The sequence below is a fragment of the Oncorhynchus gorbuscha genome, linkage group LG08, assembly GCF_021184085.1.
Source record: "Oncorhynchus gorbuscha isolate QuinsamMale2020 ecotype Even-year linkage group LG08, OgorEven_v1.0, whole genome shotgun sequence".
Lineage (NCBI taxonomy): Eukaryota > Metazoa > Chordata > Actinopteri > Salmoniformes > Salmonidae > Oncorhynchus > Oncorhynchus gorbuscha.
The window spans coordinates 62,673,333-62,691,851 of NC_060180.1; the positions used below are offsets into that span (position 1 = coordinate 62,673,333).

At 40.3% G+C, this 18,519-nt stretch overlaps 1 protein-coding gene across 3 annotated transcripts; it reads left to right on the top strand.

Moving 5' to 3' along the window:
- Window positions 1–1,246: 1,246 nt before the first annotated feature.
- Window positions 1,247–14,008, top strand: LOC124041951 (epidermal retinol dehydrogenase 2-like). Of its 3 annotated transcripts, none has more exons than XM_046360151.1 (7): window positions 1,247–1,372; window positions 6,121–6,452; window positions 6,882–7,013; window positions 7,282–7,381; window positions 8,016–8,160; window positions 9,147–9,272; window positions 12,563–14,008. In XM_046360151.1, the coding sequence occupies exons 2-7, from the start codon at window positions 6,132–6,134 to the stop codon at window positions 12,657–12,659; spliced, it is 921 nt and encodes a 306-aa protein (XP_046216107.1). In that variant the 5' UTR covers window positions 1,247–1,372; window positions 6,121–6,131; the 3' UTR covers window positions 12,660–14,008. The 3 variants fall into 3 exon arrangements, with proteins under 3 accessions (XP_046216107.1, XP_046216109.1, XP_046216108.1); XM_046360153.1 differs by lacking the exon at window positions 12,563–14,008 and adding an exon at window positions 10,168–10,919; XM_046360152.1 differs by having other exon boundaries at window positions 1,296–1,366.
- The last annotated feature ends 4,511 nt before the right edge of the window (window positions 14,009–18,519 follow it).

Below are 18,519 nucleotides of genomic sequence, written 5' to 3' on the forward strand. Positions count from 1 at the left end.
TGGCTGGGGTAGGCCTTCATTATAAATAAGAATTTGTTCTTAACTGACTTACCTAGTTAAATAAAGGTACAACTTTTTTTTATAATAATGAAAAAATTTGACATCTATAAGGGATCATAGCTTTCACCTGGATTCACCTGGTCAGTCTATCTATGTAATTGAAAGAGCGGTGGTTCATAATGGTGTGTCAAAATATATCACTCATCTTGACATATACTAAAAACTTGAATGCCAATCAATCAGCCTTCATTGACACAATGGAAAAATCTAATGATTCATTATTGAAATATTATGGGTGACTGAGATAAACAAATGTGTATAATTTAAGGCCAAGTTTCAAACAATAATGTTGGCAATAGGGATGGTGGTGTGAGCATGGGGGTCTGGGCAGATGAGATGTAGTCATTGTTTGTTTGTGTGTGTATGTAAGTTGTTGTTTGCATGTATAAGTTTGTATTTGCAATGTACATTGAAAAACAAGAATATAGGGAAAATACAATATTGTATATATAAAAAATATTATATGAATTTAATTAATGAATCAATTCTTATTAATTGAATGTCTTGTCAACCCTCATTAATCTCACATTAGGTCTATGCTTCAGAAAATTTTAATTGTTATGTACCATGTGATTATGTAGTCGGTCATTTTTTTGTGTGGAAATTTTTGTTTTGACATTCTACAAGAGAAACTATCGAAATAGTGTTGTAAAATATAGTCTGCAGGCACTTGTGAATGACAAACATCAATAAATCCCACAATTCCTTGTGTAGTTCCAGAGCTCGAGTTTTGACAACGAACATGACAAGATACAAGTCTCTGTGCCCTAACAATGGGAGTCGTTGTCCACAAAGCAACAAGCTGTTTAGCTCCCACGTGATGGGTGGGCTTCACGTGATGTATTGTTGTTTCTACTGTCTTGTTTCTGCTGCAACCATGTGGTGATGCTGCCATGTTGTTGTCATGTTGTGTTGCTACCATGCTGTGTTGACATGTGTTTTAATCCCAGCCCCTGTCCCCGCAGGAGGCCTTTTGCCTGTTGGTAGGCCGTCATTGTAAATACGAATTTGTTCTTAACTGACTTGCCTAGTTAAATAAAGGTAAAAAAATAAAAAATTATATTCAACACTTTCATTGACCTCCATACTCCTTGCTTGGTGGGCAAAACAACGATGAAACGCCACCTGCTGGAGGGAGACAGATTTCCCCCCGTTGGGCTTCTCTCTTCCTTTCTGGCTTTGATTAGTGGCTTTGATTGGGGGTCATGTGACGTTACATAACCAGGCTCCAGCTCAGTTCAAGGAAAGTAGGCTGCACTGTTCAGGCATTTGACGACGGGAAAGCAACGAATAAACCACGCTGAAGGTGCAGGTAACGTCACTGAAGACATATCTCAACATAAGGAGACAAAATCCTGTTTCAGTTCGTCTTTTTTTGTTGCTTTGATTCGCGAGTGTATAGGTCGTTAACAGACCCGCATTTACAGTGTTGAAATGAAGCGATAGTTGTTACAAAATATGTAAGGTTGAAGCTGATTTAGAAATCTGGTTTACATCCAGCATTTTTAATGTGAGTCAAGGACGTGTCTGTTAGAGTGCCACGGTTGGCCTGATGGAAACATTGAATTTGTCGGTAAACTTGACAAATGTCGACAAAATACGCTAAATGTATTATGCGAGAAATTACGGCGGAAACGCCTTTATGCACAGATTTTGATGTTCAGAGTGGAAGAGGCGAAGCGAGCGGTTTTACTTAAACAAAAATATGTCCACGAAGTGAGGAATGTTTGTATGGAGGTCCGAGTGTTGCATTTGGTTAAAAAAATGTAATTGATCATACGCTACGTGAGGCTTATTTTATCGAATATAAGTTTCGCAATGGTTAGGTTGGTATTCCCTGCTATAAGTGGACGCACGTGGCATTTCGGTAACTGTGGAAATACAACTTTTTAATCAGTTGTGCCTGTTGTAGAGTGATGGACTCATTAGTATGGACATTGCCACTGAGGGCTACAAAGCTGCGCCATCAATCCAAATGGCCTGTTCATACGCGTATCAGCCCTCTCATTGTCTAGAATGTACCACCTGTTCTCGCCTGCTTTCCTTCTTTGAGAACATGTATTTCCATTTTTAGAGCGGTCACTTGTCTATCTTACCAATGTAATAGACCATCTTTGATATATTAAACCATCCTATCGAAAGTCACACGACACAGGTGTGTGGTTCTCCCACTACGACTCGGGAAAGCATGCAGTTTATTGGGCTACAGATGAAACAAGTTATGAATTTATGCACGGTAATGATCTTGATGCTCCTTTCCAATAATTATCGAGGTTCTTATTCTGGTGACATGATGGAGTCCTGGCTGCTGTTTTGACATAAAAATTATGAAGTCAGTGCTAGCCTTTGCAATTTTGCCATATGGCTGTTAAAATATTTAGCAATTTCATAACACATTTCCTGCTACTCTACCAATTTAGCCTTTGGGTGGAGAAACATTTTGCAGTTTTGAATGTGATATCTGAGTTGGGGTGACTAACAAGATGAAATTCGGTAAAATGTGTATTAAAAAAAACATTCCACGTGAATTCAATGTTGCTGCAACAGTTTGGGTCTCACAGTGCGTCAATTTCAGATGGTTAAGCATTGCACCTGTAGTAGCATTACTGTATTTCAATTCCACCTCGCAAAGTTTGTATTTCCTTCTCATTTAACTTCTCGAAGTTTTGCCATACAGGACTTTGCTGCTGTCCCTTGCCTTTCTCAACCGTTAACAAAGATCAGGGTTGCCAGGTCTAGCTAAAATTTCAAGAGTGACGACTCCTAAAAACCCAGCAAATTCGGTTTTCAATCAAAATAATTGTGAGTTGAATGTCGCAAGTTAAAATATGAATTGCCCTTATTAAACTCTACAGATAAATCGACAACCATTGATGGAATATTAACTATAGACAAATCTGACAATAGAGTTTGAGTGTTGAAACGAGGATCTTAATCTCTGTGCAAGAAACACTTGGAAGAACTTCAAAACGATATGCTTTTTTCTGGCAATTGTGCCAGATGTTAAGACTACAAACTTATAAATACAACTTTTTTTATGCTAGTGGTTGTGGGATGCAATAGATCCCAAATTAATACAACTGTTCCAGACTGTTTGGAATATTTATTTCTCGCATAGAATAGGTTGACTTTTGTACAATGGGGGATAGGGAGGTAAGGCAATGAAATAGACCACAGTGGCGAGGCAATTACAATATCACAATTAAACACTGGAGTGATGAATGTCCAAGTTGAGATACTGTATTTATTTATTTTTCACCCCAGTATGGGGATGGGGTAGTTGGATGGGCTAGATTGACATAGGCTAGTGCTAGTGCTTTTGCTGTTCGTTAGGCCTACTTATCTTGTTGGCTGGCAAAGTAAATGTGGACAGTTTTTCCAATATCTTCAATATGCACCTCAAAGCATCCTTCACTCGTGCTGCCAAACATACCCTCGTAAAACTGACTATCCTACTGATCCTCGACTTCGGCGATACCATTTACAAAATAGCCTCCCAACACTACTCAACAAATTGGATTCAGTCTATCAGTGCCATCGGTTTTGTCATCAAAGCCCCATATACTACCCACCACTGCGACCTGTATGCTCCCGTTGGCTGGCCCTCACTACATACGTTGCCAAACCCACAGGCTCCAGGTCATCTACAAGTCTGCTAGGTAAATCCTCGCCTTATGTCAGTTCACTGGTCACCATAGCAGCACCCACCCGCAGCACACTCCAGCAGGTATATTTCACTGATCACCCCCAAAGCCAATGTGTCCTTTGGCTTCCTTTCCTTCCAGTTCTCTGCTGCCAATGACTGTAAAGAACTGCAAAAATCACTGAAGCTGGAGACTCAAGCACCAGCTGTCAGAGCAGCTCACAGATCATTGCACCTGTACATAGCCCATCCAACTACCCCATCCCCATACTGGGGTGCAAAATAAATAAATACAGTATCTCAACTTGCAAATTCATCTTCTGCACATCCATCACTCCAGTGTTTAATTGCTATATCGTAATTGCCTCGCCACTATGGCCTATTTCATTGCCTTACCTCCCTTACCTCATTTGCAGACACTGTATATACATACTATATACTTTTTTTCCTACTGTATTATTGACTATATTTGTTTATTCCATTTGTAACTCTGTTGGATGTGTCGAACTGCTTTGCTTTATCTTGGCCAGGTCGCAGTTGTAAATGAGAAGTTGTTCTCAACTAGCCTACCTGGTTAAATAAAGGTGAAATAAAAAAATTGGATGAGGACGTGCGCAGTTGTTTCCCCGATGTCTGTCTGTCTTCACTTGTAGCCTGTGAGAAAGACCCGATCACTTGATGGAGAGCCATGTTAGTGAGAGGTGCTTCGGAGCGCGCAGCTTTCTGGGCCAAGGTTACAACGGCCACTGGCCACCATAGGAATGTTTTCTTTTAGGGTGCATTATGGCCACACAGAGAATGCCGCCATGAAATTCTAGACATTATCAAATTGTGAATTAGATACTTATGAAGTGTGTGGAATACAGATTTATTTGTTAATTGCTCAACACAGAATAGCCGCATGTGCCCACTCCCTCAAATCGTTTGGAGAAAATATCCTTTATTTTATTCAGCTTTGTTCAATTGTATTCTTCATAATTATAAAATGTGATGGGTTATGTACCTGGAGAACATAATTCTCCTAATTTGTTTATATTACTCTGTCTGCAAACCAGAATTTGTAAGATCCTGGTCGAATGAAACAGACTGAGGCCCAGCTAAAATAGTCAAAGAAAAAAAGTTCACTGCGCTACTTCAGCGGTCTCTCTCCATGCCGCTTTCCACACACACTTAGCCCCGCCCTCTGTCACTCAAGGAGCACATTTGTTGTTCCTCGACCACGAGACTCTTGCGTTCAGTCTTCATGGTCAATGCAGGGCATGCAACAATATTGATGACGACAATGCTGTATTCACTTTGCTTTTCAATATAAATCCACTAGCGTTCTTTAAATACACTTAATTTTTCTTACATCTGCCAACAGCTAGTTTGTCTTTTCTTAACAAGTTTGGCCTAAATCTTGTAAAGCTGCTAAAGCTAATCGCTAGCTAATAAATGTACTGAATCAGAGCAAATTGGCTATACAGCCTGATAATATCAGTGTTGGTGTAGACCTAGATCAGCATGTTTGTGCAGCTGTGACTTCTAAATCAGAGGAATGTGCAATGTAAGAATGTTAGCTACTTCATGTAGTTAAGAGAGAACATTCAATGTAGCCAAAGATTATAGGGGCCCCTAGGAAACACTTGTCAACACTTTGGTGTGTACCCTGTCACAATAACTCCTCCCCGTGGCATTTTCATTCATTGTCCTGTCAAACACTGTATTCAAAGTGCCCACTATTAGATTCCAACTATAGAATTTGAATTATCATTCTATCCTCCCAAGTGTTTTGCTCTAAATCGCAAGTCAAATTGCAATTGCAACATTTGCTTTGAAATGAGGCCTAGATGGTTTGACAATATTGTGCAGCCCTACATGGCAGTGTGGAAATGATCTCAAATGAGTGCAGAAAATGTGTAAATGATTTTGGGTTTAAGTTGAATTGAACCATATAAAACAATCAGAATGGAGGAGACTGGTTTTTGTCATCCTTAGCACCCTAGGGTTGCGCGTTACTCAAAGTAAATGTAGAACTTTTTATTATTCAAAAACATTAAGTACCGTCATCCAATTTTTTTCAATACCGTGATGATATTTTGTCCATATTGCCCAGCCCTAATTTAGTGCACATGCATTTTTGTTTACGTCACAATCAAACTTGTGTTTTGAGTTTGTCGAGATTTCATAAATAGCCTAGTTGCATTTCATGCATTATATTATCAGTTGAAAGTTATCCTTTTCAGATCAAACAATGCTGATCCTATAGGCTACAGAAATGTATTTGACCAACTACAAAAGCAGAACACTAAACTGCAAAGTTTGGGCTATAAAACACTCACCTGCAATCTATTCAATAGACAAAAAAATAAAACAATCAAATCAAACAGAAGTTGGCAAACAAATGAACTTTTTAATTGTGACAACTGTCTTTCCAGGGATCAGAAGAATGAATTTCCTCCTGGAAACCCTTCAAGTGATCGTAATGTCGATCTATTACAACATGGAGGCGTTTGTCCGACTGTTCATCCCACCCAAGAACAAAAATGTCACCGGTGAAATCGTCCTCATCACTGGGGCGGGCAGCGGCATTGGCCGGCTCCTGGCTGAGAAGTTTGCCCCCCTGGGCGTTTCTCTGGTCTTGTGGGACATCAACCAGGAGGGCATGGAGGAGACTTCAAGGCTAGTGAAGGAGAAAGGGGCGACTAAGGTCCACTACTACTTGTGTGACTGCAGTGACAAGTCTGAAGTCTACAGAGTGGCTGACAAGGTAATCCACCTGATTCTTATCAACTAGTCTTCCATCAAGACTATACTTTGCAGAATTAGTGTTGCTGCTTTGTTGGGTAATTCTCAGCAAGCCTTATGGTCTCCTGTGATTGGATGGCAGTGATATTAAATAGATTCCGGAGGGTTGAAAACTGCCCCAAACTGCCAGGGTACACACCCACATTGAACCACAACCCCAAGACTGAAATCTGAGCAACAAAACAGATGAGAAATCGACCAGTTCAGTCCCTCTTAAAATACCCCCCCAGGTTCAACCTGTTACCCATGTCCATAATTACACAGCAACAATGTTATATAATCCTTACCATAAGTGAGTCGCCAGGATGTAGGGAACAAAAATAAGTTGTGTGTGTCGAGTCAACGCTTGTTTTTGAAGTAATGTGGTAAGTTAACACATGTCTATGTTTAGGTCAAGGAAGAAGTGGGGGATGTAAGCATTCTCATAAACAACGCAGGCATCGTCACGGGCAGGAAGTTCATGGATGCACCAGACTCCCTCATTGAGAAAACCTTCGAAGTTAACACCATGGCACACTTTTGGGTGAGAAAATGAGATGACTAGTGCACATCTGCGCACACTGTCTTGTCTGGTTCCGCTCACTTGCTGTCTATCTGTCAGTGCAGGCATTTTAAATGTGAAAGCATTATCCTAAATCCGCCAATATGTTTAAAAAAATTTGATGTCTCTAACCTCATTGTAGGCCTATGTCCCTTGTAGTGTCAATTCCACCCTCAACCATCAAATGAACACAGAGCTGTGTACTGATTCATATTTCATTGTATAAGTTCTCCTGCTAATTTCTCTCTAGACATATAAAGCCTTTCTCCCAGCGATGACTGCCAACAACCACGGTCATCTGGTCAGCATTGCCAGTTCAGCTGGTCTGATTGGTGTCAATGGGCTAGCAGGTAAATCACCCACTATGCATAACTTACTCCAATGTTCCTCAATACTGGACCCGGAGAGCGACTGGATGTGCAGGCTTTTGTTCCGGTCCAGCACCAAGACACCTGATGATGGCTAATCAATGTTTGATGACTGGTTTAAACAGGTGTTGGTGCAATGCAAGAACAAAAGCCTGCACAGAAAATCTAAGGACATTTATTTGTCACATGCTTCGTAAAGAACGGGTGTAGACTAACAGTGAAATGCTTAGTTACAGGTCCTTTTCCCAACAGTGCTACACACCCTGTAGCTATTGTGCAGAACATTACCTTTGTCTATGCTGTAAACTCTGGCCAGTACATTATGCAATCAGATTCCTATCATGGAGCTGATCGATACAGATGTTATCAGTTGACCTCGAATGGGGTAGAGGTTTAATGTGTAACTTATTGTACTACTGTACTGTAGTTGAAAGTTCCAAAAACAGACTGGGGTAGATGGACTGAAAATGGTTCAAGGACAGTCTATTTCAACACTTAATTGACGTTGACAATGCAATTTCACAATTTAGTATAGACAAACATTATCTTGCTGTAGAGACCTTTGTTTAACCTGCTCTAAAACTGTTTGCAAATACATGTTTCCCTCTCCTGATAGATTACTGTGCCAGTAAGTTTGCTGCTATTGGCTTTGCTGAGTCTGTGGCTCTGGAGCTGCTGGCTACTGGGAAGGATGGAGTCAAGACTACCATAGTGTGTCCATTCTTCATCAATACTGGCATGTTCGATGGCTGCAATACTAAGTAAGTGATTTGCCATAAGGTGTTATACGGGATTTAATTTGACTTTAAAGTTGTCCAATTATTTTTAATGCTTTTATAAAGGGTTATCCTCTTTGCATATATTTTTTAAAAGTTTGAGATTGAATCCTGCTAAATGGGTTTGCATCCATGTAGATAACTACTTTAATATGCAATCTCTTTAAATGCCAGGGCCAGTTCTGTTCCTTTGAAACTCCCTATGGGAGACTTTTGAAATTGTATGTTTTTTTTGAATGACCTTGTCTCAGCATTGACAGGGCAAAATAGGTTGTGTTGAGGCAGGACTTACAAAAGTTCTGTGAGACTTCCTCTCTGAGCTGTGCTTGTGAGTTACTAATGCCTATTGTCATAACACTATGTGTAAAAGGTCAAGTATGTGGACTGTTACTCAACGTTGCTAGTCAAAATTGCTGCATTTTGTTTTAGCTGTTTCTTTGTATATATCCATAAATTATGCCAGCTGATTCATGATTTAGACTGGCTGAGAAAAGATGCATGTCTGTCTCCTCCCGACATGTTCATTATTATGGGACACCAGAAGATCGAATTTCAATATTGAAACAATGTTGCAAATGCCGTAGACTGACAGCAAGGTTTATACAAATCTCTGTTCAAAAATCAATGCTAGTATAAAATAAATGGGAGATCATGTATAGATGCTTTTTATAGTGGAGATCAAGTTTATAAATTGCCTGGCTGGGCTGATAAAACAGTGGATTGCGAAGTGCGATGGAACAGAGTAAATAGACATTTGAACGTCATAGATTAACCAGTGGTAACTTGTGGAATGGATACCGACTAGAATGCGGTTTTAACCAATCGGCATCCAGGATTATACCCACACGTTGTATAATTTATCACTATCAATAACAAACATGGAAGTGTGTACTGTACACAAGAAGAAACATTACATACTATGGACTGGCTACAGTTGTGCTAGGAGGTAAAATAAATTGTTTCCCCCACAGGTGGCCTCTCTTGTTGCCCGTCCTGGATCCAGACTACGTAGCAAACAAGATCATTGAAGCCATTTTAACTGACCAGGTCTACCTTCTGCTCCCAAGGACCATGTATCTTATCATAGGCCTGAAGAAGTGAGTCCCTTTGTTCTTCCACTCTACACTTCATGATGGGCTAGCATGCTGGGTTTAGCTATTTGTCGCACTGCCTCAGATCTGCTGCACAAACGCGCACAATGACACTGTCAGTCACTCCATTCCAATACTCAGAAATGGTTACATGCTCAAAATGCACATTAATGTCATACCCCTGGTCACAAATGGTTTCCTTCACTATTCTATGCCCAGGTAGGGTGCCCTCTGTCTAGTTTTCAAGCCTCCCTCCCTGACACAAGTTGTTTACGGTCAAGTCTTTCAATTAGCATAGTCCACATCTTCCTAGATGTTAGTTTTTTGTTTTTACTGTTCCTGACCCAAACTAGCCTGTTAGTGAGTCTACAAGTCTCGGACAGGATGTTGAATTATTTACTGTAGTAATTGACGAGGAAGGATGGACAGACAAACATCTGGTTTGTGACTAGCACTTGTAGAGAAACCAAACCACCCCAAGCTTTAAGTCAAAGCATTTTTATACTGTTGGTGTATGTGGACCCAAGCATTTGAGCTGGGTTGCCAAGCAACAGCTTTAGTATTTTTGTCTAGGGACGAATGCATTGCCAGGCTAAACTGTGAGTGCTTATGAAGCTTGTTACTTCACTACATCAGGCAGGCTGTCAGTTCCGATATAGTTCAAAGAAACTTGTTAAATGTTATTTTTTTCACTAACATACCACATGTACTTGAATATATCTTAAGACACTGTGACACAATGTGGTTATTTGGGGGCACATATTAATGATCACAGGTTCTGGTTGAAAATGTCACTTCAGATCCACTATTGTTGGTTATTAATCTTAGATGGTTAATGCACAAAGAGTGAAGTGAGTTTTTTTAATAAAGTTGCTGACCTCCCTTCACCGTGTCCTTATAGCTCCTTGAGGTGGAAGCAGTCAGCTCTCCTGGGGAAGTACCTGGGTGCCTTCGAGAACCCAGAGCACTGTGAGACAAGCCTTAAGCTGCACTGATCTTCACTTGAGCCCCTTGTACTCTGACCCTCGTTTAACCCATGCCTATGGTCAACAAACTCACACACCCTCAGGGTGTGAATTGTGTTTTCTGTAACATATGAAGCCATTCGTGCATCAGCGTCACTGGCTACCGATATCAAAAAGTAGATTTAACGATTGTCTACATTTCACACTGTTAAGAGAGGGCTCCGAGGTGATCTGTTAGCATAACATTTACATTATCCAACAGCTTGAGGTAAACTGTCAGCATTGATACCTCTGGTGAAAATTGAATCTGCATAGTGTTACTGCATTATCACTAGTACTGAAGGTACATTCTGTCACTTTATTTGTGAAACAGACCTCACCAAAAGCCCTGTAGAAGGATTGATGAATTTGCATACAGATGCATATTTTAGGGAACTAGTGAGATTGAGGGACTTTGTTTTTGACTACTGAATTATGAAAATCTGTCAAAGCTGTTTGAATGTTTCACTTGGGCCTAATGCAGTTAAAGAGGCATTGTGCATCAATTAAATACCTGTTACAGTATGTAGAAATGCACTTTTGTGGTTGGGTGTAATTTTCAACTTTTTATATGACCATAATTGTAAATCCCATTGGGATATGTGACTACTTCAAGAATTATAATAAAAAATGTGTTTTTGTAAGACAAGTTGAAGTCATCTGTTAGTCTAGACTCTACAATCATTCAGCAAACCCTCACTCATACCCAGTGCAAACCTAGTCAGCGCTAATACAGTCGTTACAGGGGTGTATTTAATGAGGGGAAACAACCTGATACACAGCTTGTATGATTCTCATTGTACGACAATCATATATTTTCTTATCTACACCATGCATTTCTATCAGAACTTTTTGTAATTTTGTACCCTCGTGAACATGCCTCTAGAAATGGGGAAACAGTTTCTGTTGTAATGCAGGGCCACTTGGGTACACCCCAGAGCATATTGCATCGATCATATATTTTTTTTAAAACACCCTTTTCAATTTATTTTGAAGGCTATCAAAAGGTCATCAATGTCCCCCCTCTGCCAACGTGACATCTCAACACCTTGTCTTTGGCTGTATTTCAACAGTAAGCTGAATTCTGATCATTTTTAACTAATTGGTCTTTTTGCCCAATCCGATCAGCTCTGAAATCTTATGTGCAAAGTTCTGAGGTGTTGACCAAATGACCAATTAGTGGGGGAAAAAGATCAGAATTAGGCTGCCTTTGTATCTTAAGTCTGGCAGGTACCGGTAAATGCTTACCAAGCTATCCAAAGGCCGGCAGATGGCGCTATTGATCTGGAATTGATGGTTCCATCTTACGGTCCAAACGCATTGTATGCAGCTGGCAATACACCCGGTCCATACCTAAAACATTTTCTATTCTGGCTGCAAAGGTGTCTATTTCCTACATTTAAATTGCGAGAAGGAGGAAATAAACTGAAGATATGAGTACGTTCTTTGAAACACAATTTTCCACCACCAGGCTAGTGGCTAATGCTACTTCCTGTTGCACCCTTAAGTACGGATGCCAATGAGCAGTTGCTGTAATGGAAGCACCTGGTTGAGTGGACTGCCAGACTACATTTGGCTGGATACAACATATTTATTCAGACCTACACCTGATTAGGACGGCAATTGACAAATGATCTGCAACCTCAACATTTTAAATCTACACAAGGCTTTTTGTGTTATGGAAATGTCCTTGAGAAAGAGGGCTTTTAGAGGATTGAGCAGGCTGAGTGTCTGGTGGGGAAGTTTTGGTTTGGAATGATTTCAATGGCTACTTTAGTTCCTTGAGGCCTTTGAGAACGAGTCTGAATGAAAGAGTGAGTCGTTGGCTTCATGTCGACTACAACACAATACAGCATGACGAATATGGTAGATGTAATCACTCGCCACCAATTAGACAAAATGATTAAAGCATGAAATGGCTTCTCTTAACATCATCAGTAGTGCAATTATGAGGTTATTATGCCCTTTGAAATAAGTTTTGTTACTGGACTGGAAGACATTCAAACAGCGTCAATTTATACCCTGAATAATTTATTGGATTTTCATCAGTGTTTTCTTCTTTAATTAAGGGGTTTAATTTAGTCCCACTGTGATTACCAGTTAGGCTAGTGATCTATTCTGTTAGTTAGGCTAGCTAACAGAATAGATTACTTAATGTAGTTGGTTTTTATGAAATTCCAATGAAGTAATTTGGACTCTTCTAGACGATGTTTGTTCTCCTAATAAGCTATAAATTGCGCATTGCAGTGATCATTGATAATATGTATCCTAATTGACTGTTTTTATCACCAGTATTATACCCGCCAAGCTTGGGATTCTGCTGGGGATGTATCTGGGAGCTTTCAACTTTATGGATTCTTTCAAAGGACGCATCAAGAAGGTGGAGTAGAGAAGAGAGGAAAAAAAGAGACCACATACTCTGTAATATTAGTGCCTCAAAGGAGATTAATAGTGCCTGTCATGTTTCTGTATTTGTTTCTCTTTTTACTTGTTTTATTCTTGTTTATAATTAATTTTAGTGTGAAAACCCTACTTACTAGTTTAACTCTGCAGACAAATTATATGTGTAGGCTGTATTGGTAATCAAATAATTAATGTATTACCTTAAAAGTTGATGTAACATTGTGTTTTTGTAGCATAAATCTATGGTGTTAGCTCACTACACTGACGCGTAAGTAACATTGTGTTTTTGTAGCATAAATCTATGGTGTTAGCTCACTACACTGACGCGTAAGTAACATTGTGTTTTTGTAGCATAAATCTATGGTGTTAGCTCACTACACTGACGCGTAAGTAACATTGTGTTTTTGTAGCATAAATCTATGGTGTTAGCTCACTACACTGACGCGTAAGTAACATTGTGTTTTTGTAGCATAAATCTATGGTGTTAGCTCACTACACTGACGCGTAAGTAACATTGTGTTTTTGTAGCATAAATCTATGGTGTTAGCTCACTACACTGACGCGTAAGTAACATTGTGTTTTTGTAGCATAAATCTATGGTGTTAGCTCACTACACTGACGCGTAAGTAACATTGTGTTTTTGTAGCATAAATCTATGGTGTTAGCTCACTACACTGACGCGTAAGTAACATTGTGTTTTTGTAGCATAAATCTATGGTGTTAGCTCACTACACTGACGCGTAAGTAACATTGTGTTTTTGTAGCATAAATCTATGGTGTTAGCTCACTACACTGACGCGTAAGTATTGCTAAATTTAGTAGCTATTTCACTCTTGTACCGTTCAGTGGAATACGTCCTCTTTTTGGCCTAAAGGAAAATTGGAAGGTTTTTATTATTATTGACGCACTTGGTTTTTTGTATTTTTATGTTAACTTGTTTTAAAAGGTCCATTGTTTTGAGGTCGAACCAGTTTCACCGACAGTGATAACCAGAACCACAGATGTTGAATTGAAGTCAACTTCACAGAGTAGTATGGAGGTACAGTATACTGCAATGTTGTCATTAGCGGTTAGATTACCTCATGCGCACAATACACATTAGAAAAGGCCTAGTAGAGAAGCTTAGAAAACTGTCATGTAAAGGATAATTACCTGTGTGTACTGGACTAGTTTTGTGAAGTTCTCTAAGTCTACAGTAGCCAGATGACGGTTTACTCTACTGCCATTAGGATAATCAATGAAGTAATAATGCACATGCATCCAGTGTCTCTGTACAGAGGTGCTAGGCATTGGATCAGAAGGTTAGGATAAATAAAAATGATCCGAGTTTGCAAATACAGTATTTGTCTTCTGAACCTACCCTTTACATTTGAACAACTGAGCTGTTTATTGGTTAAAGGAAGATGTTTTCTGTTGACACTGAAGAGTTGACAATATGAGCTAATCATTTTATTTCAACCATGTGTCCTGTTACATATTAATTATCGCTCTTTTAGCATCATGTTGTGTGTAACTGTTTATCTGAACATTATCCATTTTTAAATGTGTTTGTGTTGAAAGCCAAATGATAATGGGACATGTATTAATAGTAAAAAGTTTGAAATCAGTATTCTGTCAGGCAATTTTAAAAATATTTTTTATATCCGGTGGTTCTGGAATGATCCCTGACCAGGTACTAAATGTGGTTACTTGGTGATTGTGGGATCATAGCCCCATCTTGTGGAGAATTTAAAACCTGTTCTAGTCCTGTCAATGACTTTCCTGACTAAAGGGAGACTCGGTCTGCACGTCACTCTCCTCGCTGTGTACCATGTCGGTCTGCACGTCACTCTCCTCGCTGTGTACCATGTCTGTCTGCACGTCACTCTCCTCGCTGTGTACCATGTCGGTCTGCACGTCACTCTCCTCGCTGTGTACCATGTCGGTCTGCACGTCACTCTCCTCGCTGTGTACCATGTCGGTCTGCACGTCACTCTCCTCGCTGTGTACCATGTCGGTCTGCACGTCACTCTCCTCGCTGTGTATGACAACAGTTGGATTCAAACCCAGATGTCTCCAAATACAATGGATGCATCTGGGGGAGATTTGATATATTAATTTAATGTATTAGATCATCTTTTAAACATCTGATTTAACCTCCTGACTCTTCAGTTGTTACTCAGTTGTTACTCAGTTTATCTCATCTGGAGAGAATTGTAATATTGTTATCTAGATGTGAAGTACAGTTGACTTACTCATGCTGACCTTGGTGTAGGTTTGCATAGTCTAGTGGTTGGAGCGTTGGACTAGTAACCAGAAGGTTGCAAGTTCAAATCCCTGAGCTGACAAGGTACAAATCTGTCGTTCTACCCCTGAACAGGCAGTTAACCCACTGTTCCTAGGCCTTCATTGGAAAATAAGAATTTGTTCTTAACTGACTTACTTGCCTAGTTAAATAAAGGTAAAATAAAAAAATGAATGTAGTGGTGAGATTATTTTGGACATTGGACCATGCACACTGAAAGGCTTTGCATGGTCAATCCAATGTCTGCTTTGGCCGTGCAGCATTTACAGCCAATTTATGCTTGATCTGCATATGTGGTCAGCGGCGCCGTATGGATGGTGTGACGCGATTGTGGAGCCTCCAGAGGGATCCAAAGGCCAAAATGAGCTCAAATTTGATTGGTCACATACACATGGTTAGCAGATGTTAATGCGAGTGTAGCAAAATGCTTGTGCTTCTAGTTCTGACCATGCAGTAATATCTAACAAGTAGTCTAACCTAACAATTTCACAGCTACCTTATTCACACAAGTGTAAAGGAATGAATAAGAATATGTACATAAAAATGTATGAATGAGTGATGGTTGAGCGGCAGAGGCAAGATGCAGTAGATGGTATAGAGTATATACATATAAGATGGGTAATGTAGGGTATGTAAACATTATTTAAAGTGGCATTGTTTAAATTGGCTAGTGATACATTTTTCCATTATTAAAGTGGCTAGAGTTGAGTCAGTATGTTGGCAGCAGACACTCAATGTTAGTGATGGCTGTTTAACAGTCTGATGGCCTTGAGATAGAAGCTGTTTTTCAGTCTCTCGGTCCCAGCTTTGATGCAGCTGTAATGACCTTGACTTCTGGACGATAGCGGGGTGAAGCCCGACAGGATACAGCCTGACAGGATGCTATTGATTGTGCATCTGTAAGTTTGAGTGTTTTTGGTGACAAATCGAATTTCTTCAGGCTCTTGAGGTTGAAGAGGCGCTGCTGCGCCTTCTTCACCACGCTGTCTGTGTGGGTGGACCATTTCAGTTTGTCCGTGATGTGTACGCCGAGGAACTTTCCACCCTCTCCACCACTGTCCCATCTATGTGGATAGGGGGCTGCTCCCTCTGCTGTTTCCTGAAGTCCGATCATCTCCTTTGTTTTGTTGACATTGAGTATGAGGTTATTTTACTGACACTACACTCCGAGGGCACTCACCACCTCCCTGTAGGCAGTCTCGTCGTTGTTGGTAATTAAACTTCATGATTGAGTTGGAGGCGTGCATGGCCACGTTGCTGTAATTGAGTGTGTTCCCAGTCAACATAAAATAAGGATTAAATAAAGAATATAAATCTCTGAATCTGGAACATTTCCAACACCTGTAGAATGCCCTGAAGAATTCAGGCTGTTCTGGAGGCAGGTCTGACCCGATACTAGATGGGTGTACCTAACAACATTAAGACATTGTTCAGCATTATCTAGTTGAAATGTCATTATTCCACTATTTGTATCCATTTGAATCACTTTCAATGGGGGACCTCTATTTTGAAGGCCAACAGCAAATTCCACTATTGTGGATAATCCTTAATGTGGTTATTTTCACCCAGGTCCTCACCTCTCCCTCCTTTCTCCCTAAGGATGCATCCACGTACATAGCTCAGAGAGCCAATTTATCCCTTGCACCACTCAAATTTTGTAACCATGAGGAGAGCTCAGTATAGCTCCGCATTGGCATAATTGGTTGATGGTAGCTGAGGGCGGGAGGTCCTGTATAAAACACAAACTCACTTCCTTGACAACAGCTCTGCGCTGCTCAGCGACAGTTAAGAAGTATGAATGCCCTGACCTCAGAGGCCACATCACCATAAAGGCGTTGCACGGTCAATCTGTGTCTGCATTGGCAGTCCAGCATTTGTGACTCTACTTTGTCTCTATACTGACTCTTAGCTTGTTTGATTGCCTTGCGGAGGTAATAGCTCCATACGGTGTGATAAATAAAAACCAGCGGTATGGAGCTATTCCCTCCAAGGCAGGGGTGTCAAAGTCAAATGGACGGAGGGCCAAATAAAAAATTTAGCTACAAGCCGAGGGCCGGACTGTTCGAATGTTCATTGAAAATTTTTAAATGACGCATATAGTCTAGTGAACCTAATTGAACCTACTGAAAACCTAACAAATATATTCCAATATGATCAGATAAATAAAGCAATATTTTCTTATGGCTCTGTCAGTAATCTTTAATTTTCAACAGACACAAAAGACAAATTTCCTTTATATAAAAATCCCCATAACATGAACATTAAATGAAAGAAACCGGTATTCAAGGCACCATCAGTAGCCTATATTTTCTATTTTAGCAAAAGTGGGCTAAATTTACTTCAAAGAAAAAAACAATAATAGCAATTTTCTATCATCCACTCAACTGAAATATTTTTAAAATATAATTGGATTGAAATACAATAAAATAAAGTGCAAAAATCTATTAATCAAAAACAACACTTTGTTTAAGGAGAAGTAACATGCAGTGAAAACAAATATTAAACTTTAACTTTTAAACTTGAACTGAGTAAACTCTAAATATGTGATTGCACAGTAATGTTCACTTGTTTGAGGTTGAGGGTGATACTTGGTGGTGTCCCATCTTTTCCACAAGTTCATCAATGTTCGGGGTAAGGCTCTGAGCTGAGGAAATCCTCAGAATTGAGTGGAGGTGTTCAGCAGTAAGTCGACTTCTGTGTGATGTTTTGTTCAAGTTCATCAAAGAAAACAGTTGTTCACACAGGTATGTGCTGCCAAACATAGACAACGTTTGAGCAGCCTGGATGCGCAGCTGGGGCATTGTGTCGGGGAGGAAACGGGCGAACTCCGCAGCACCCACTGCCGCATATTTTGCCCTCAGTGCATCATTGCATTGGAGGTCAATCAACTCCATTTGGAGGTTTGGTGGTGAGCTTTCCACGTCAACAGCAAATGGGTTACCGAGCAGTTCCAACCTGCTTTTTTGTGCTTCAAAGTCAGCAAATCGGCGTCGAAAGTCAGCGGCAAGCATACCTATTTTATCAGCCAACTGTGCGCTCGGGAACGCACTGGTAGAGAGCTTCTCTTTCATGGTCTGGCAGCTGGGAAAGTGGCTCAAATTTTCTTTCCGCATCTGCGTCTCCCACAGAGTCAGTTTGGTTTTAAATGCCTTCACTGTACTGTACATATCAGAGATGACACGATCCCGACCCTGCAGCTGCAAGTTCATTGCATTCAGATGACTCGTAATGTCACACAGAAAAGCCATTTCACACAGAAACATTTCGTCTCGGAGTTGTGTTGTGTCTTTCCCTTTGCTGTCCAAGAACAGACAAATCTCCTCACGAAGCTCGAAACATCTTTGAAGCACCTTTCCCTGGCTTAGCCATCGCACCTCTGTGTGATAAGGCAAATCACCATGCTCCGTTTCTAACTCCGTCAGAAATGCCTTGAACTGGCGGTGATTCAAACCTTTGGCTCTGATAAAGTTAACTGTGCGCGTGATGATGCTCATTACATGCTCCATTTTCAAGGCTTTACCGCACAACGCTTCCTGGTGTATGATACAATGATAAGCTGTCA